The 20,070-nt window shown below is 47.2% G+C and overlaps 8 protein-coding genes across 8 annotated transcripts; 3 read left to right on the forward strand and 5 right to left on the reverse strand.

The window, feature by feature from the left end:
* Positions 1-32: 32 nt before the first annotated feature.
* On the reverse strand, positions 33-2,731 carry F5891DRAFT_1043984 (DUF300-domain-containing protein). Its single transcript, XM_041362167.1, has 5 exons — positions 2,491-2,731; positions 2,319-2,430; positions 2,083-2,263; positions 1,835-2,030; positions 33-1,779 (listed from the first exon to the last, which is right to left on the reverse strand). Exons 1-5 carry the CDS (start codon positions 2,646-2,648, stop codon positions 162-164), a joined length of 2,265 nt encoding a protein of 754 aa, XP_041223846.1. The 5' UTR covers positions 2,649-2,731; the 3' UTR covers positions 33-161.
* A 2,055-nt stretch (positions 2,732-4,786) lies between these two features.
* Positions 4,787-5,752, reverse strand: F5891DRAFT_1148392 (UbiA prenyltransferase family; the record flags this gene model as incomplete). Its single annotated transcript, XM_041365069.1, has 3 exons — positions 4,787-5,151; positions 5,207-5,597; positions 5,651-5,752. The coding sequence occupies 3 exons, from the start codon at positions 5,750-5,752 to the stop codon at positions 4,787-4,789; spliced, it is 858 nt and encodes a 285-aa protein (XP_041223847.1).
* A 2,293-nt stretch (positions 5,753-8,045) lies between these two features.
* Positions 8,046-9,240, reverse strand: F5891DRAFT_1279513 (UbiA prenyltransferase family; the record flags this gene model as incomplete). Its single annotated transcript, XM_041370359.1, has 4 exons — positions 8,046-8,263; positions 8,322-8,650; positions 8,703-9,084; positions 9,136-9,240. 4 exons carry the CDS (start codon positions 9,238-9,240, stop codon positions 8,204-8,206), a joined length of 876 nt encoding a protein of 291 aa, XP_041223848.1. The 3' UTR covers positions 8,046-8,203.
* A 2,464-nt stretch (positions 9,241-11,704) lies between these two features.
* F5891DRAFT_481036 (UbiA prenyltransferase family) lies at positions 11,705-13,417 on the reverse strand. The gene is made up of 4 exons (XM_041371988.1): positions 13,085-13,417; positions 12,651-13,032; positions 12,270-12,598; positions 11,705-12,211 (listed from the first exon to the last, which is right to left on the reverse strand). Exons 1-4 carry the CDS (start codon positions 13,187-13,189, stop codon positions 12,152-12,154), a joined length of 876 nt encoding a protein of 291 aa, XP_041223849.1. The 5' UTR covers positions 13,190-13,417; the 3' UTR covers positions 11,705-12,151.
* Positions 13,418-14,535: 1,118 nt separating this feature from the next.
* F5891DRAFT_1043999 (uncharacterized protein) lies at positions 14,536-16,657 on the reverse strand. Its single transcript, XM_041362168.1, has 7 exons — positions 16,313-16,657; positions 16,182-16,263; positions 15,750-16,130; positions 15,665-15,697; positions 15,324-15,605; positions 14,899-15,271; positions 14,536-14,842 (listed from the first exon to the last, which is right to left on the reverse strand). The coding sequence occupies exons 1-6, from the start codon at positions 16,546-16,548 to the stop codon at positions 14,906-14,908; spliced, it is 1,380 nt and encodes a 459-aa protein (XP_041223850.1). The 5' UTR covers positions 16,549-16,657; the 3' UTR covers positions 14,536-14,842; positions 14,899-14,905.
* A 314-nt stretch (positions 16,658-16,971) lies between these two features.
* On the forward strand, positions 16,972-17,983 carry F5891DRAFT_1148400 (Redoxin). The gene is made up of 6 exons (XM_041365070.1): positions 16,972-17,118; positions 17,179-17,194; positions 17,251-17,321; positions 17,374-17,520; positions 17,580-17,717; positions 17,776-17,983. Exons 1-6 carry the CDS (start codon positions 17,032-17,034, stop codon positions 17,833-17,835), a joined length of 519 nt encoding a protein of 172 aa, XP_041223851.1. The 5' UTR covers positions 16,972-17,031; the 3' UTR covers positions 17,836-17,983.
* A 203-nt stretch (positions 17,984-18,186) lies between these two features.
* Positions 18,187-19,206, forward strand: F5891DRAFT_481121 (uncharacterized protein). The gene is made up of 4 exons (XM_041371990.1): positions 18,187-18,577; positions 18,635-18,823; positions 18,880-18,983; positions 19,042-19,206. The coding sequence occupies exons 1-3, from the start codon at positions 18,257-18,259 to the stop codon at positions 18,928-18,930; spliced, it is 561 nt and encodes a 186-aa protein (XP_041223852.1). The 5' UTR covers positions 18,187-18,256; the 3' UTR covers positions 18,931-18,983; positions 19,042-19,206.
* On the forward strand, positions 19,165-19,927 carry F5891DRAFT_481114 (uncharacterized protein). The gene is made up of 2 exons (XM_041371989.1): positions 19,165-19,376; positions 19,431-19,927. The coding sequence occupies exons 1-2, from the start codon at positions 19,281-19,283 to the stop codon at positions 19,860-19,862; spliced, it is 528 nt and encodes a 175-aa protein (XP_041223853.1). The 5' UTR covers positions 19,165-19,280; the 3' UTR covers positions 19,863-19,927.
* The last annotated feature ends 143 nt before the right edge of the window (positions 19,928-20,070 follow it).

A 20,070-nucleotide genomic window follows, 5' to 3' on the forward strand; every position in this document is an offset into this window, starting at 1 on the left:
AAGACACAAATCTCACCAAGCCTATCGGCAACTGACTTTTGAAAGAAATCCCTTGATAATCAACAGAAAGCTACACGAATGTTATACAACGTGAATAAGTTATGTATATGAGAGGGTATTTTGCCATGCATGTCGAGCATCTGAGTCCTTTGATCATAATTTCACATCCACGGATTCTCTTCGTCCTCCCCTGGACTCTTGGTACCATAGGTCCAAGCTCGTGCGTGTGGGGGCGGCGTCTGAGGGCGTACTATTTCCTCTGGCTCGTACCTCTCCGGAACATTAAGTTCCTCCTTCCGTATATCATACTCCTTGTCGACTTCATTGGAGACGACGCGACGATCATTAATTTCTTCTTCTAACCTAACGGTGGATTCAGCACGGATATCTCCTTTCTGACTCCAGACACGTTTTAAGCCTGTGGCGCGCAGAGAAGTATGAGCGGCATGCGAGCTTGAGGGCACCGGGAGCGTATCGGTTGGCACAACAAGGTCTACAGCATCTGGCTCCGCGAGTGGAGGATGAGAAGGAGATGGGTGGGAATGTAATCCAGAAGAAATTAAGCGGGGTGATGGAGTACCAAGGTTCGATCGCGAGTATGAAGGCGAAGAGTGAAGATATGGGGACGATGCGCGAACGTTAACATTACTTCCAGACAGCAGTCTCGGGCGTGATTCATGAGACGTCTGTGAGTTATGTCGGGATGATGATCCTGAGGAGCTTAACGAGCCGGAGATTGGCGGTGATAGAGCTCCGTTACTTCTGGTATTCGACCACCTCAGCTTCTTCGATGTATTCACTTCTGCCCTCCTGTCACCTTCCTCACGATCTTCTGAAGCGAGCACTTCATCTTTACCATTCTCGTACTTGCGTATTTGACCAGCCCGGGTGCCCGTTGCACCATAGCCCCCGTTACCGCTTGCACCAATGTGATTTCTGTGGACATTGACGTGCACCCCTTCTCTAACAATTCTCTCTTCCGCAGCCCACATCGCATAACGTGCCTCTTCAGAGCTGACATCCACAACAGGGTACGCGTAGTCGCCGAAGACATAATTCTTTGCATGCTCGTAGAGTAAATCATCCGCGGTAGCCAGGCCATCATTGAAGTGCAGTGCATATTCATCGTCGTCCTCCACGTCCACGTCATCGCCGGGCATTCGAATTGTCTGCCGTTGTCCCTGATATTGCATGTCGGGCGCAGAGTGAACAATGTTCTCTGCATGTTCCGCGAGTAGTGGAGCAGCGACGTCTCCATCGTTGCCCAACCAGCCCCTGTGGTCACCTTCGGCATTTCCATCACCTAGACCCGTCACCTCCGGGAGCCAATACTTCCGCTTTCCTCCCGCGGAATAGCGCAAACCGGCACGTATCCTTCGCTCCCTCGCTGCCCCAATGTGCATTCCGCCCTCGCTTGGCTCGAACGCACGATAATTGATGCCTTCTCCGCGCAAAGTTGCCTTGGTGTCTTCAGCAAGGTCCTTCAGGCCGAATGCATCCCGAATGGCATACCCTATGCGCATCCGTGCCACATGGACTTTAGCAGATGGTGATGGTTTGACAAAGTCTCTATATGAAAATGCATACATATGCGCGATAGCAAAGAATGGCATCTCAACGCAAATTAGAGTGTCGGTGAGTCCGAGGGAAATGTGTTCGCTGTCCGTGTATGGTCCAAGTTTGGATATGGCGCCGGCCGCAACCAGAGTTGAGACAGCAATGGATTGCCAGAACGAAAAGAAGAGAATTCCCTTCACACAAAGGAATTTTGGTACAGGGCTAAAAGACCGGAACAATGAGTTTTAGATAGCTAAGAAAATGTCTGCTGACCCACCGAAATGGCTTCAAATCATTGCTTACACACATCCAGAAGACTGCAAGGCAATACAATGCAAGGCAAATGGACACGTTGTACACGATTGAAACATACAGATACCCAGACCGGGCCCGGAAATCACCCTCGTGATATATTCCAGTTGCTTTCATGACGAGGCTGGCAACTGCTAACACAGGTTTGACTTGTACATACTCTGTCAATGGAATTGTGTTAGCGTGACAATGAAAAAGACGATGACCACTGACGCAGAATGCCTCGTTTGATGAAGAGAAACGTATATGGATCGCTAACATCCACTTCATGTCGCCAAAGACTGACAGGAAATATGGCAGGAATAGGTGGTCGTCCGTGGAGTCGAATGAGAAGCGAACGCTCGCCGCCCAAATAATCAAGGAGAAGAACGAAGAAGCAATAGATGACGAAAGCCTGAATTGATATTCAAAGTTCATAAGAAAGATACTCGTGCATAGACAGTACATACCTCGTATACATCTCGTATCACATCGATGAAGAACGCTGCGTCTAGCGAGAAAAGCGAAATTAGGGATGACAAGGCGTAGATTGGGACCATGAGCATAATTCGGATGACCATCCTGCAGACATTGTGGGTCAGCAAATAGTCGTTGGAAATTAAGCCTCATGAGTGGAATTACCTTTGCAAGAGGGGCTTCCTATAATTTCTTAGCTGCAGCCATATTGACAATCCGCTGACAGTCACTGCTACTAGGGTCGATACTCCGGCAAGGAGAAGAACAGGGAGTGGCAAGCTGGAGCCCGCGCCACCATGGTTCAAGTCCGGGAGAAATCCCATATTACCTACAGCATGCAGCAAATTATTGACAAGTGTCGTTGCAACGTTGAATGATAGGTTGACTGCCGACGCGCAGTGAGCGGCAACACCGGAATTCATTATTACGTAATGCTGCAGAATATTTCAAGATATTATTTATTCGCAATAAACGTTTACGTAACAAAACCGTAGCTATAAAAAAAATTGAAATTCTAGCAGCTAAGGCCGCATAGGTCTATCATGCCAATACCTTGCCAATAGTACCCATGCCCGTTTCAAGCGGATCGTGAGCTTGCGAGCGTTGACGCGTTGACGCACGAAACATGGCCTTTGTAAGCAGTCACATGAAGATTCGCCTTTCGGTGTGCTTCTATCCTACTGAAGCACACATCAGAGTTCGCCCCAGTCAACTTGAGAATCGGCGCCGCACCCTCCTCTCCTTCTCCACGCCCATTCTTTTCCTCAGGTGTCTCTCAATAACGACTACTCCTCCCACAGATCCGAACTAACGAATATTGCTTCCTCTTCCTCTCATCTTCTCTTAGACGTCGCGTGTATATACAAAGGCCTACTTTTGTTTCCAATGGGGTCCAAATTCAACTTGGGAATATGTTGTTAGGTTAGTCGTTGAAGACGATGCAAAAGAACTGCTTAGTCTTGGGCGACTAACCCAACAATATATATTCCCAGTCGAGATTGTAGTGACGAAGCCTGAAGGTTGTTGATAACCTGAAAGATTTGATCAAGGAAAAGAAGCCTGCATTTCGCGGCGTGGCTGCAGACACTCTCCAGCTATGGAAGGTGAGTTCAGTACATATGGTCAGATGCTGGTGATCTGACTGATGTCGACCTGCCTATCAAAAACACCCTCGAGTGTAATATCCACGGCCTCGAAAAGAAACCATTATCACCTGTGAATGGAAAATCGAAAACCTCGAGCATTCCATCATGGAATGCTCGAGGTTTTCGATAGTCCTCCTAAGTATTATTATTAAAGTATAAGCACCTGCTTGTGAGATATCACTTTGACACGGTGGCTGAGCTGACGGCTGCCTCCCAGATGGCTCCCATAGTCATTTGCAACCATTGCCTTCCACATTCTGTATAGGATACAGCAACTTCGTGAAGATCTTCCCCAGGGGAAACCTTCGAAATTTGAAGGCATACAAAAAAAATCGCACCAGTTCGTTCACTGGCTGAGAATAAAACGGCTTGTATGTGAAGTTCTGCCGCCGTAGACCCTAACTCGTTCTTAACTTCGGTGATTGCTTAATGGAAACCTTTGTATTGTATGTCACCGTCAGTGACGTAGGCGGTGCTTGGCCCTTATGTCAATGCTCCTGCAGGACTTGACAGAATTTGGAAGCTCGTGTTGTCCCGTCAGTGAAGAAGCCGGACATAACCACTGACCATGCCATAGCCAACTTGTTGTCGTCTGGCGTTGGCTCTATATTTTCGCAGTCGTCCATGAACATATCAAAGATTAGATGAAGTAGCGTGCAGGGCATGATATGTGCATTATATACGTTCAACCGAATCTTTCGCGAAGGCCAAGCCTGCATTTTGATTTCCCTGTTTTGCAATCACTCTCCTTGGTAGATTTGCAGTAATTCACAACTCTGATGCACTGATCACAACTTCAACAGGTCCGCACATCGATTTCTCAGCCGCCGTTTGGAGCACCCGTACGAACATGCAGGTGATTTCGACTGCTTTACCTCTCTTTTATCGCCCCACTGATAGAAAAATGCGTGCGATGGTCGCTCGGCACGTTGGTGCGCTCAGGAAAGCTCTTCGGTACCTCTTGGCATGACACCAGAGCATGATATCAAACACTATGTCCCGTTCTCCCGATCAACACCTCAGATTTCCAGACTCTAAATTTCCAAATCCCATGTTTCCATACCCGTGTTCTTTCACTTGCGTCGAGACATCGTTGACGTGTCATTTCACGTACTGCGATCAAATGTATCCTACCAAACTACTCTTTTCCGTACGGTTGACTACGTGTATCAGGATTGACTTTACCTCCTGTTGTATTACATTGTTTTGTACTTCACATATACATACTTCGAGCTTCAAAGCTTCAAGTGCTATAGAAAAATCGCCAATAGGCAGGGAGTAAGTGCGCAATGGTAAACCAGAGCTAAAATCATGAATTAGCAAGGAGAAACTTCCAACTCTTTGAGATCACTGACACTGTATAATTTGCAGGATTGTTTATCGGCGCTCGCGGTCCTATAGACCATGAACCTTCCCCCTACAACTGTTCCATACGCTATAAAGGCAATAGAACAGATCGAATCCACATGCCATAGTCTGCTGAGGAAGAAAGACCAAAGAGGGACGCCGATCAACATAGAAATACGTGCAAAGGTAGGGAACAGGGTGACGAGAGTGCGTCTTCCTATAAAGCGATCCCCTTCCTCATCTTTGAAATCTTGTGCATGAAGCGTCGTTGCAAATACTGCACAGCTAAAAGCAACTGCGCGCGCGCTGATACTATCGAGGCACGGACTGGACCCTGGTTATCAAGATGTCAAAGGCAAAACTTGCTGTAGGCGGAGCAGCCCACGTACCTGCAACGATCGTTGCGCCTGCTTCCAGGCATGTATATCCGACGGCTGTTAATATATTTTTTGAAAGCGCAAATTTGTGGCCTCCAAACTCATTATACCAGATACTCAGGGCTTCAAAACAAGCGCTAGACGCGAGAGTCTGACCGCCATACATTGCGGAAAACATCAGACAGACGGGAACTAGCAGCCAACGCACGTCCGCTGCGTTCTGGGCGGTTATGCGACCAGAGGGTAGAGGGCGATCAGGTTTGTTTCTTTTGTCTTCTTCTGGATCCTGAATCTGATTAGATATGTCAAATTTTAGGAGGTGGATCCATATCCAAATTATGATTTCCAGAATGCGGGTTGCATGGGGATGAGGATGGGGAACATTTGCCAAGGCAAACAAAGTCTAATGCACAGGGTCGTGTCAAAGAACGTGCGACGAATTTAAGCGACACTCACGACAGGTAACAGAGTGGTCAAGACGTCAGACTTCGTAAACAAAAACAGTGTCATGATATGCCTGCTGATACGGCGGCCACTATCTAAGGCCTGGGGCAACATGGTCTGATTGTTTGCTCATTTCGAGCCAGTTAAATAGCCCAAGATCGATTTTGCTATTCCAAAAGAGTATTCAGAAATGTATCGTTGAAACGTCCGTGTTATTAGTAACTTATGAAACGAAGCTATAGGAAAGCAACATACACCGGCCTGTAAACTTTAATTGGCACCTGGATTGGATGCCGTCATGAGTGGTAGAATGTCCACACAACTATTTCAGATGATACCACTAGTGTGTACTGCGTTCACCAGTGAAAAAAAAGCTAAAAGGGGCTTTCTGCACGTTGGAAGGGCTCCTCATCAGGTGAGGTCAGACCAGAAGGGGAGACAAGACATACTACATGTCAATTTTGGCCGAACATAGCCTGAGCGTGTCTGAATTCCGTTGCGCAAACGCCAGAAAGTCTGGTTTTTCGACTCTCCGATCGTAGATACTAAGTAAGCTCTCTTACCTCAGTCCATTATCTGGGACTGAGGGTACTCTTACTTTACTTCCCGCCTGCGCACATGCATGATGCGCTAACTTGTATTTCAGTCTGATCCTAGTGTTTAGTTTCAACACGTTACATGCGGCGGTGACGATGATTGGCCGTCCGATTCGGAAACTCTAAATCTGACAAGTGAACATCAGATACTGCAATGCGATTTAGTCGCATCCTTCACCAGACGAGGTTTTCTGAGTGTCACCAACTTGACTGGAAGCGTAAACAAAGGAATGATTCAAATGGGGAAATAGTTTCCGCGGAGGGACCAGAGGGCGTACCTCCTTCCTTGCATTACGTCACCAAAAGGATCTCCACAGGCACTGCCCTGCATACCAGTGCAAACTATTACTGAAAGGTGAGTGACAGTCTAGCGCATGCGTGAAACGTGGTAGGAGTAATGTGGGCCCTGTTGATGCAATCGGACGTAGGGGCCTGCAGGTGATAGAGCAGAATGCCGGGGAGGGCGACCAATATGTTTCACTTCAGAACTAATCCCTTACTGTCCACGATGCTTTCTTAGAGTGAGCAAATAGAGAAACAAGCACCGACGTTACGGTGCGGGATGGATGCAAGTGGTGCTCGAGGTCTTTCTTGCCGTAGATTTTCCAAAAACAACGATATGAAAGGGGCCGCCTTTCCGAGTAAAGTCGCATAGAGCAGCAAATAAAAACGGTATAGTCAGAATTTTCATGTCATCATGAAACTGTCACCTACCCGCACATTATTCCCAGGAGCGAAACCGGACTTTAGATAACAGTTCAAGTTACGTTGAACACTTCGCGGATGTGGTGCCACCCGGGGAATGCAGAAGACAGTGATATACTTAGTCTGACTGGTACAAGCAAGTATTTACCGGATTCGGACATTGCTGTCCATACGTGTCATGATCAAGATCCTGCCAGGCGCTATATAGCTCGGTCACAGAAGATGGCGCTGCGGCAGCGTGGCTTAGTTCAAACGTTACAAACGGACTGGATAAGCCAACTATCTGAACGTAAAGTCAAAAATTTATCGGGAAATGGTGCACAAGGACGATGCAACGTACCTTAACCTAGTCTGCCAGAGGCCGCATCCCGTTCTAGGAACGAACCTAAGCTGCAAGACGAAATGAACGTTGTACAAATAAGACTTGACGTGATCATTGCGATAAAAATAATTGGCATGGCACAACTCAAATCTAGGAGGTGATTACAGTTCACGTCGTGAGGACGACTTACATCGCTCGGACTGTGGTTTCTTGCGAAGTCAGTACTCACTATGGAAAATCTAGGGCAGAGATTGGAATGAAATCTGGGAATCATATCGAGGTCCAGTCTGAGTGTCTATCCGCTCGGCTCGTGGGTTAGTAACACATCTGTTAAAGACTCGGTGGGCCCGGCTGATGGTCGACGTCTACACTGGCGGCAGCTGACGATTCAGAGCCTGCCACGCCCGTGTCTCGTTGTTACACACATCTCGATCTTTCCTATTAAAATTGCTGAAATGAAGGACGAACCGGAGAAGAGAAAAGGGACCGATACGTACTTGAAACCTAGTCCCAGCAAGTCTTTCGACACCTTTAAGCTTAAGGCTCGGGCCTCAGGTTCAAAAGATCGACGAATGCGTGACAACCATTGATGAGTCTGTGACGTTCTCACGCCTACTACATTTGGCCTATATCGACTTTTCTTTTGATGTGGTAGTGGCACATTCTCCTTTCGTTTCCGGGCTGATACTTATACCTGGCGGCGCCGTCAGGGCGGGCAGTTGTTCTGGCTTGTAGTGCGGATGCAGATGCATATAGTTATACTGCTGTACTTGCCCGCTCGGTTTTGTTCATATAAATATCATTATTGAGATGAAAATTATCTACATCTACGTAATTTAACACGAATAAACACACATTTCTTCCGAATATCACTTGTGTCCACCCCCTCCTGTTCGCTCCCTTTTGCCCTTAACTTTAAATGCGATTGTCAGCTCCGGATACTCAAACACCATAGAAGAACCGCCAGTAACCTGGAAGTAGATGACCGAGCGAGTGCCACAACTAATGAGTCCATTGTCAGCTTCACCTCGGCGTGCTTCCAAGCAATAATTCGACTCACACTATAAAATTTGCAGGACTGCTTGTCGTCGCCCACCGTCTTGTACATAACGAATCGGGTTCCCACAAATGCACTGTAAAATACAAATGCAGTGGTAGAGAGCGCATCTGTCTTCCAGATACGGCTCAAGGCATATGCCCAGAGCGGAAGACCGAACATCATTGAAAAGCGTGCGGCTTTAGGGAACATTGTGGGCAGCGTGCGCCTGCCAGTAAGGCGATCGCCCTCTTCATCCTTAAAGTCTTGTGCATGAAGCGTAGTTGCATAGATTGTCGAGCTAAGTGCGGCCGCCAAAGCACCAGCCATATCGATGCATGAGTCGGGAGAACCTGCACGCTCGATGAGCAAAATGATAGACTTTCTGTGACTGGATAAATTTACCAGCGACGGTTCCCCCGACCTCCAGGCACCCGTAGAGGATAGCTGTGAGTACATTCTTCGACAGTCCCATTTTATCACCGCCAAGTTCGTTATACCAGATCGACAAGGCTGCAAAAACGGTGCTGGCCAGCACAGCCTGAGTGCCGTACCACAACGATAGCAACAAGCAGACTGGGACCATAACCCAGCGCATGTCAGCTGCGCTGTCGACAGAAATGCGACCAGCAGGTATCGGACGGGAGGGCTTATTCTTGCGGTCCTCCTCCGGATCCTGGATCTGGTTTGCAATGTTGAATTGCAATAAATGGAACCATATCCACAGGGGAGCATTCCAAGCATGGACGGGGTCATATTTGGGAGTCGCAGATAATGCGAATATAGTCTGAAAAGTGTAATTAACAAGGGGGTGAAACGTACAATAGTCGGTACATACGACAGGTATCAGAGTGGTTCTGATATCATTTTTTGTAAAAAGGAAGACCGTCTCGAAATGACGAGCGATCCTATCAGTGCGAGCAGTAAGAGCTTGAGAGAACATTGTGACTTTTTGAATGCATAGGTTGTCCCAGGTCCAGGCTTTTATACTTCAAATGCGCGCTTGAAAGAAACGCGAATTGCCGGTCGATTGCAATATTCATACCGAGAGTGTAACTACAAGGGACTGGAGACTGCCCCGGAGTCTGTAATGAGATAATTTAACGTTGTCAACACACCTGAATCCCGGACGGACCGGTCCAGATTGAACTTTCGAACTTTCAGGTCCTCGCGAACCCGATCTGTATTCGTGAGAAAAAGCTTTTTTCGGAGTACCTTGAGCCATCATAACCGGACACATCGGGGTGAACGATATTTAAAAGAGGTTTATATGTTGTACAAAATGTGAAGACAATATTTAATATTTAAACTAACATAAAGATGGGTGCACGACTTCAAATTTTGGTGGTGTTTTGTGTGTAATCCAAAATATCAAATATTCACAACCATATTCCCACAGACAATATGTCAACAAACATAAGAAATATAGTCAGATTTTTCATGTCTGCTTCAACTTAAAGTTCAATTTCCATGTAAAACTTTGGAGAAAACTTGAAGTTTTACAGATGACATGACATTAAAACTCGATTTAAATGTCAAGCTTTGGCAAAACTTCAAGTTTTCTCCAAAGTTTTATGTAAGAATCAAACTTTAAATTGAAGCAGACATGGAAAATCTGATTATATTTATTATATTTGTTGACATATTGTCTGTGGGAATATGGTTGTGAATATTTGATATTTTGGATGACACACAAAACACCACCAAAATTTGAAGTCGTGCACCCATCTTTATGTCAGTTTAAATATTAAATATTGTCTTCACATTTTGTACAACATATAAACCTCTTTTAAATATCGTTCACCCCGATGTGGGAGCCACATCGAAACCAGCAGGTTCGAAAGAATGAACTTTTACAAGCACCTGCCACCTAGGTACCGCCTGTTAGATATAACTGAAATCTGGAGTACCCGCGTGCCGTTACTATGGCTGTAGTGAATCAACCCAAAGCCTCTCATAGCACTAATGCACTCACTATCCAAAGGAGGTCGCGATCTTCGACATCGTGACTCTGCAGAGCTTGAAGCACTTTCCAGATAATCACAGTGGAACACACTCGAAGACTGCAGATATCGAGTATTGATACAGTTGTTTCAGTCGAACAGGCGCTCGAGAAGCCGCGCCGTTACGATTAGCAGCTCCACCGGTCATTGATTAGGCTAAGAGATGACGCTCAGTTTGAGTTACTTCCAGGCGCTACAGCATCATAGTTACAGCCACGCTTTCCACGATAACATCGTACGCATAGTAGCGCTGGCTTGCGAGTCCAATGGAAAGCCGAGCCACGACTCGGGTTCCGAAAACTTTGCATTCTCCTGGGTCAGATGCTTGGCATGAGCCATCAAACTGATCGGAATACAAAGGAGACAGTGGAAAGAGATCCTGCTCCAAAGTCCTGGTAGCTGCAGCGGATCGACAACTGTATATTTGGCTAAATTCCTGCTCATCAAACGTGGTTGTGCTAGCTTCTTTCGATTAGTACGAGAATAGTGATGATGCGAATTTCGCTGTCCATCGCGGCCCAGTGAGTGGTTGAAGACGAACATATCCTGTTCAACAGCGTGCTAGTGGTCGATGACATTTCTGTGGTCCAATAGCAGTCCCGCTTCTCGATCCGGATATAGCCAATCAATCGAGGGCCGACGCCAGATAACCGGCATGAGAGCACGAGAAACAAAGCAGTGTGCCCCAATAGTCTTCGAACAAACTAGTAATACTCTGAGTGACAGATTATTATGTAAGAGACTTGCGAGTTGAACGTTGAACCTTGTCCTACAGTCACGTACCCAGTATTGCGTTCGTGGCGACTATCTCCATGTGATAAGATTGCATACTAGCATACTAGCATAATACGTATTACGAATACAGCATTTCACTGCATGCAGGGACGAATGTTCAAGTCTACACTGGGGTAGCTGACGATTCAGAGCCGGCCACGCCCGTGTCTCGTTACATACAACATCTCGATCTTTCCTATCAATATTGCTGAAATGAAGGACGAACCGAAAAAGAGAAAAGGGAACGATACGTACTTGAAACTTAGTCCCAGCAAGTCTTTCGATACCTTTAAGCTTAAGGCTCGGGCCTCACTGAGGTTCAAAAGATCGACGAATGCGTAACAACCATCGATTACTTGAGTCTGTGACGTTCTCATTGTCGAGAGTAGAGTCGTCGGACACGCCGGAGTGAAAGGTACGAGCGCATCCGTCATGCGGACGTTTGTGACATCGGCCGAGTACAATGTCTTAAAGTCATTTAGTTTTTCTTTCCTCGTTCTTCCGATTCTCCCGCATGATAAAATAGCGTGTCGTTTGCAGAAACATCTCAGTGCTTGTCCCCAAGACTGAGATGTAAGTTACTTAACGTTTTCGTACCGTTTACCAAGCTCACAAGTACCAATAGCATTTGTCCTATCTAGGTACATATCTAATATACCAGAGTGCTTGTCCCCATGACTGAGATCATTTGTCCTATCTAGTCGTTGCTCTCTTGTCCCGCTCGCACCAAAAGTCTACACTCATGCCTACTACATTCGGCCTACATCGACTTTTCTTTTGATGTGGTAGTACTGTGGCACTAATACTGATGCATTATGCCTGGCAGCGCCGTCAGGACGGGTAGTTGTAGCGCGGGTGCAGATTATCGATATAGTACTTCTGTACTTGCCCAGTGACTTGGTCTTGTTCGTACAAATATATTATTAAGGGAAACAAAATGAAAATTATCTACATCTACGTAATTCAACACGAATAAGCACACATTTCTTTCGGGTATCATTGGTGTCCACCCCCTCCTGTTCGCTCCCTTTCGCCCTTGACTTAAAGCGGACAAATGCGACTTTCAGCTCCGGATACTCAAACACCATAGAAGAACCGCCAGTAACCTGGAAGTAGATGACCGAGCGAGTGCCACAACTAATGAGTCCATTGTCAGCTTCACCTCGGCGTGCTTCCAAGCAATAATTCGACTCACACTATAAAATTTGCAGGACTGTTTGTCGTCGCCCACCGTCTTGTACATCACGAATCGGGTTCCCACAAATGCACTGTAAAGTACAAATGCAGTGGTAGAGAGCGCATCTGTCTTCCAGATATGGCTCAAGGCATATGCCCAGAGCGGAAGACCGAACATCATTGAAAAGCGTGCGGCTTTAGGGAACATTGTGGGCAGCGTGCGCCTGCCAGTAAGGCGATCGCCCTCTTCATCCTTAAAATCTTGTGCATGAAGCGTAGTCGCATAGATTGTCGAGCTAATTGCGGCCGCCAAAGCACCAGCCATATCGACGCATGAGTCGGGAGAACCTGTGCGCTTGATGAGCAACATGATATATTTTATGTGACTGGATAGATTTACCAGCGACGGTTCCTCCGACCTCCAGGCACCCGTAGAGGATGGCTGTGAGTACATTCTTCGACAGTCCCATTTTATCGCCGCGAAGTTCGTTGTACCAGATTGTCAACGCTGCAAAAACGGTGCTGGCCAGCACAGCCTGAGTGCCGTACCACAACGATAGCAACAAGCAGACTGGGACCATAACCCAGCGCATGTCAGCTGCGCTGTCGACAGAAATGCGACCAGCAGGTATCGGACGGGAGGGCTTGTTCTTGCGGTCCTCCTCCGGATCCTGGATCTGGTTTGCAATGTTGAACTGCAATAAATGGAACCATATCCACAAAGGGGCATTCCAAGCATGAGTGGGGTTGTATTTGGGAGCCGCGGATAATGCGAATATAGTCTGAAAAGTGTAATTGAACAAGGGGGCTAAAGGTACAACAGTTGGCACATACGACAGGTATCAAAGTTGTTCTGATATCATTTTTTGTAAAAAGGAAGACCGTCTCGAAATGACGAGCGATGCTATCAGCGCGAACAGTGAGAGCTTGAGAGAACATTGTGACTTTTTGAATGCATAGGTTGTCCCAGGTCCAGGCTTTTATACTTCAAATGCGCGCTTGAAAGGAACGTGAACTGCCGGTCGATGGTAATATTCATACCGGGAGTGTAATTACAAGGCAGTGGCAGACTGCCCCGGAATCAGAGGATATAATTTAACGTTATCACACCTTGAATCCCCGACGGACCGGTCCAGATATGACGTTCGAACTTCTAGGTTTCCTCGTGAATCCGATCTGTATTCGTGAGAAACAGCTTTCGGGGTACCTTGAACCGTCATAACCGGAGGCACATTGAGACTCTCAATCAGCACGAATATTAAACAATTCGAAAGAACAAACTTGTACGAGCACCTATGACCTAGGTACTGCCTGTTAGATATGGACGGAATCTAGAACACCCGCGTGCCGTTAATTAGTGAATCAACAACCAACTTGAAAGCCTCTCATAGCACTGATGCACTCACTATCCAAAGGAGGCCACAATCTTCCGCGCCGTGACTCTGCAGAGCTTGAAGTACTTTTCAGACCACCGCAGTGGAACACACTCGAAGACTGCAGATATCGAGTATTGATGCAGTTGTTTCAGCTGAAGAGGCGCTCGAGAAGCCGCGAGCCGTTACGATTAAGAATTCCATGGGTCCCGGTCATTGATTAGGCTACGAAATGAGGCTAATGCTTTCAGGCGCTACAACATCATAGTTACTGCCACGCTTTCCACGATCGCATCGTACGCATAGTAGCGCTGGCTTGTGAGTCCGACGGAAAGCGGTACCACGGTTCGGGTTCCGAAAACTTCACGTTCTCCTGGGTTGGATGCTTGGCATGAGAGATGAGCGCTGAGCCATCAAATTGATAAGGAGACAGTGGAAAGAGATCCCGCTCCACAGCATAGTAGCCGCGGCCACTGCATATTTGGCTAAGTTGTTAAGGTCCTGCTGATCAAACGTGGTTGTGCTAGCCTCTTTCGATTAGTATGAGAATAGTGATACATGCGAGTTTCGCTGCCCATCGTGGCTCAGTGAATGGTCGAAGACGAACAGTTACCATATAATATCCTGTTCAATGCAATAGTGCGCTAGTGGTGGTGAGTCGTGACTGGGCGTCATTTCACAGTCCCGATATAGCCCATTAATTAATGATATTTTGAGGGCCGCCTCGCGGACGCCAGATAATTAGCAGCATGAGAACTTAACATCGTTCAATTCTAAAAATTCGAGTTCGTTGCCAGTGCTAAACGAGACTCGTACCTAGGCCGTAAGGCGCGCGATGCATGTATCTACAAGCAGTCCAGTTAAAGCACATCCCAAACCCGTTATTCACATTCCTAACCCTTAACCTTTCCATAGAGTGCATCATATGTATTAGCATGTTCGTATAAATACAATCAATCATCTCTCACTCAAAAATGGAATCACTTGATACTAAACGTTTAGATAAAGGTTTGGGGCCTAGGCAGGATTCCCAATTAGGGACAACGTTTGGCAGTGTGCTCGGGTCCTCGAGCAGCCCCCTTCACTGTACGACCGGTAATATAGTGCTCCTGACCCCGGTCATGTACCTAGTATTGATTGCGTTCGTGGCGACCTGCTTACATCCCCATGTGATAAGATTGCATGCTAGCATAATACGTATTATGAATACAGCATTTCACTGCAGGGACGAAAGTTCAACGTTCCACCCGATCAACAAGGCTGTATCTGCCATACCTCAAATTCATAGACTTGAATAAGGTGGGCACTGTCCTGTTAATATTTCTTCATAAATACCACCGCTCGATGACGAAGTGATTTCTAAACTTGATATATGCGGGCCGATCGGGTTCAGACATGACCGTGGGTCTCCGATATCACTGGACATAGATGAGGAAGATAAAGGCTCATCACCTTCCGCGATGCTATCGAGTCTAAAGCCGGGAAAGAATCTACTCCGCACCAATGCGGAGTACCTCCTATTGCTAGAATTCCCTGACATCCTTCTGCGGCTAGAAAGAGCTGAAGATAGTTCAGAACATGAGAGAGATGGCCCTGCCTGACAGTCGTAGTCTGGTGTGTAAGTCGTCGACGGGCCAGTTTCCGAAAGCTATTCTTAAAGTTTATATAAGCTCCGGATGAGATTGATCATGAGGACATACGACATGAACGGGAGCTGTAATCATATCATCGTCAAGCGAAGATCGGCTGCTGACAGGGAGATAATCGACGGATATCACGTCAAAGGGCTCGTCACGAATTTCTGGAAGATCTTTGAAGTAATTCAGACTTTGGGAAATCGGTGGGCGCGGAGCCTCGTGTGTCTCGTGACCGGATGGCGTTCCAGAAAATACGACTTGCACGATGCGATGCTGGGCCTCAGAGAGTAACGAGGTCGTGTGCTTGTGCCCCACATACGGATGTTTAGGTGACTCCGAAAGTTCCTGATGTCCCAGCTCCTCTTAGAGAACTAAGCACTGGTAAGCAATAGGGCATTACCCACGACTACCATTCGCTTCCCAATCTCCCCTATAATCTGTTCAGATATTCAGATATGGAGTTGTTACTGAATGGCGTGCAGAACATACCATGCCCTTCTCACAGCACTCGGCAAGACCTCCAAACTTTAATGTCAGCCAGTTTTTCGTGCATTTACGTTTGAAAGCGGCGATTGTCGATTGTTCGTGAGCGATTTTTGCATCCAAATTCCGCATGGCTTTACATGAAATGTTCAATGCGTCCATCTGTGCATGGAATGCCTTGGTCTCCTGGTTCATTCGGGCGAGCTTTTTCTTGATGCTCTCTACAGAGGCTGCAGTACGCCGCCGGCGCCGTTGAAGGATGTCGAGGGATTCTTCACGTGTACGCACGGCCTTCATGTTGTCTCGAATGATGTTTTGAATAGAGCTGTAGCGGTTAAGCGCCCCAGAAAAGTGCGCCAGGAGCGCTCTGGATGAACTCAGTATATCCTGAACCCGCGTTCGATGTTCAGTTTATCTGGAGACAATGCCAAGACTTACAGAAAGGTCGTCTCCTTCAGAAATTGCCCATGTCTTCATGGCATCAGCCGCTTTGGAAAAGTCTGAGCTCAACCTTTGTAGCCTGCCCCGAGGTTTGTTTGATAGCTGTGTCAAACGCGAGGTGGACTCACGAAGCCAACACCGACTTCTCTGCTGCAATCAAATCTTGTAGAGGCCTGAGCTCCTCATTTCCAATGAGGGCAGGAACAGGGATCGTTGAGCTATGGGCTATCTTCACAGTTGCACCTCTAAACATCGTGGTCGGTCGAAAAGATCCGAGGACAGGCGTTATTCGATACCCGGTCTTTTGAGGTTGTGCCAAAATGGGTCCCACAAGGCAATTCAATACATGCCTTCCGAGATACATACATAGATGTGTGAGACGGGGCAATTCTTATCGATGAAAGAATGATTTCACCAAATGACTGGTGTGTTCTTCTTCCTAGCGATGTCAATCCACAACATACCGGATATCAGTGGCAATAAAATGGAGATAATTTAATTTTATAACAACAAAGTTGCTATCATGATCAACCTATATAACATATTGATTGATCTTCAAATCAGATGAATCGATACCAAACGGCGTCCAACAGCGTGCAGCTCATAACGACATGTCTTTCAAATACTGCGCGACTGCAGTGCAAACTTCAGCGTTTTCTTACCTGTCAGAACTTAAGCAAGTGTGGTAGTACTGTAGTAGCAGGTGTGTGATCCAGTGCCACGAGTGTGTTCAGAACTCCGCGAATTTGTACACTAGATAAGGTGTTCAGCGCCAGCGCTCAGCGATCGCGATTATCCCACTGTCAAACCACGTCGCTTTGTCACCTACCTACTACCCAACTCGCTCATGGCATCCCTCAAGATCTCCGTTGGTGACACTCTTCCAAAGGGCACCTTCGGTACTATTCCTTTCACAGAAGAGTTAGCTGATCATGTGAGTCATATCGCTTCGAATCCTAATATTCTTGTCACTGATATGTCTGATGACGCACAGTCGGCATGTGGTATTCGTGCGTCTGTTTTCTGCCGGTACCCGTAGAATAAGGCTTATCAGGATGATCACAAGCCACCAACCTCTCTACTGACAGTTGGAAGGGCAAGAAGGTTGTGCTCTTCTCAGTGCCTGGTGCTTTCACCGTATGTATTCTCAAATGCATCTCTGATTATTGAACTCACCCCATCCTGTTAGCCAACCTGTCACATCAACCACCTCCCGCCCTACCTTGCCAAGTACAACGAGTTTAAAGCCAAGGGTGTCGATGTTATCGCTGTCATCGCTGCCAATGATCCGTTCGTCCTGAGCGGATGGGGACGTGTTGAAGGACTGACAGACAAGGTAAATCGTCAATACCATCAGATCATTCCGGGAGCAAACGAAAGAGTTTGCGTGCGTAGATAATCACCCTCTCTGACCCCAATGCCGCGTGGTCAGGCAGCCTGGGATTAAGTGTCGACCTCTCAGGGCGCGGATTCGGAATCCGTACTGCACGATACGCCATGATCATAGATGACTTGGTTATCAAATACGTCGAGGTTCGTGTATTTCCTGCAAACACCATAATAATGGAGATCCTGACGACTGGATACGTAGGTCGAGCCTGGCCTCGGAGTGACTGTTTCTGGTGCTGACGCCGTATTGGCCAAGTTGTGATCGAAGGTATCGTTTTTTGTTTGCGTATTTAACGCTTACATCTGTGAAGCTGCCTCATTGGAATGAGCAGACACTCTAAGTAGGTACTTGCTGGCATTGTGTGTACATCAATAAATCAATAGAGTGAAGAAGAATATGTTTACCTGTCTGCTGAGGAGGATTCTCTCAATTGAGCAGAAGTGTCGATAACCCATAAAGTAATAACTTAGACTATAGCTAAAGGAAGCGATTACTATTTAACTTAAGGTCGTAAGCTGCCTCGGTTCGGGACCGTGCGCAGATTAGTGATTGTTTGTAGCTGTATACGCGCTTTTGGTCAGGTGATCGAGTATTGTTTGTTGATATCCTAGATAAAGTTCAAGTAATAGGGTGTCGAGCGCGTCCACCCTCACTTTTCTTCACCCACAGTCCATCAATCGCGATGCCCCGCAAAGCCGCTGCGTCCGCCGCACCTGCAGACGACTCCGTACCCACTGGCACTACCACAGCAGCTACTGATGGTGACGCTAATACTGCTCGCCGTTCATCCCGCCTTGCTGGTCGGGACAAGCCCCCAGCAACCAAGAAGGCTCCCGCAAAGCCGCGGGGAAGAAAACCTAAACCTACTGCAGATAGCGACAAACAAGACAGTGAAGCTGAAGTTAAACCCAAGTCCGCCAGGGGAAAGAAGCGTACTGCTGCTGAAAAAGCTGCGGAAGAGAGCGCTCAACCAGAGAGTGAAGAAGCACCCGCCGCCAAAAAGGTTGGTTTGCCTCTACTTTGTTACTGCACATTTTGCGTATACTGAACCAATCGTCAGGCTAAACCCGAATCCAAGGCTGCGTCGAAGCCTGCATCCAAGGCTGCCTCAAAGCCAGCCTCCCAGGCAGCCCCCGCCAAACCAGCCTCTAAGGCTGCGAAACCTGCGTCTCGAGCATCCGCCAAACCACTTTCAACCACTGCCAAGAAACCCGCTTCAAGAGCAGCCTCCAAGAAGCCTGCATCTAGGGTGGGACATATCTCGTTTGATTTAAAACCACGCTTATCTTGATTATCAGGCTGAAGCCCCAACAAATGAGAACGAGGCTCCAGACCCCGCTCCAGAGACTATTGTAGAAGAGCTCGAGGAAGAAGCTGCTGCTGTTGAAGCTCCAGTTGCTGAAACCGACGTAAGTTTTTTCTTTCTTTCTTGCTGGTGTCCAGAATATCAACAATGTATATTTTTAGGTTTAATTACCCCGCTCTGTAATCATCCATCCACGATGATGGATGTTTCCCGCTATATCCGCTGCAGACAAATGTATCTTCTTCCTATCATTATCTGCTATCACCAATTTGTATCCCTGTCTTTCCTCCCCGACCCTCGATCGCATCCCTTCGCCATATTGTCCGTAACCTCGTTGTTGCTGTCCTTCACCCTTACTTTCAACCTGTCCCAACAACTTTGATCTTCAACCTTCTAGACCATGGCCGTACACTCTCTTGTCGGATGGAAACGCTATGCGTCAATGGTGCTAGCACCTCTTTTGTTTAGTTCAACTCCGTTACCATTTTATGTATGCGTACGTTGATTACTCTAGGTTTTGTTGTGTGTATGTGATATCTACATTATGCAGGTATTGCATATTGCAGGGCGACTCCAGTCGGGACTGCAAAGAGCTGCCTATCCTGTCGGTATGTGTTCCAGGGAACAGACGAATAAAATGTTTTTGGCGGTAGCGCGACTAGTATGCACTCAGCGGAGCCTTTCCTGTGGCGGGATCCATTTATTCGTGCGCGATGGTTTGGTGTGGGCAGGTCGGGGTACCTTTCAGCCCAAATTCATTGATCCAGGGTCTGCTAAGTGGGCCGTGTTCTTGATGTTGTGCTATCGTGCGCTGAACACTTCCAGCTTCAAACTGGACGACTCAACTGTTGGTGAAAGTATGCTCAAACCACTGCAGCCTCATAGCAGGCCCAGGCGATTGAACGTCTGGAAGCATTTGTCTCACTTTTACTCAGCCTATTCACATATCGGATCTCTGGGCAAGGAAAAAACTAGCGACTAGATCTTCGATCCTCCGTCCATGACTGAGCGCTCTCACATATTATTGGAACTTTGCGTTCTTCTTCCACGAGTCGTGGCCTCCTACTTAGGGTTCGCATTCGACGTCATTAATATTTATCTCGGCTTCGGGTCAGACGGACTGGAATGTGTGGCGAGCACCGTGGCCCGTACAAGACGCCTTGTTGGAACGAGCATCCGAGTCAATTGCT

Source organism: Suillus fuscotomentosus, assembly GCF_016647785.1.
Source record: "Suillus fuscotomentosus strain FC203 chromosome Unknown F5891scaffold_40, whole genome shotgun sequence".
Lineage (NCBI taxonomy): Eukaryota > Fungi > Basidiomycota > Agaricomycetes > Boletales > Suillaceae > Suillus > Suillus fuscotomentosus.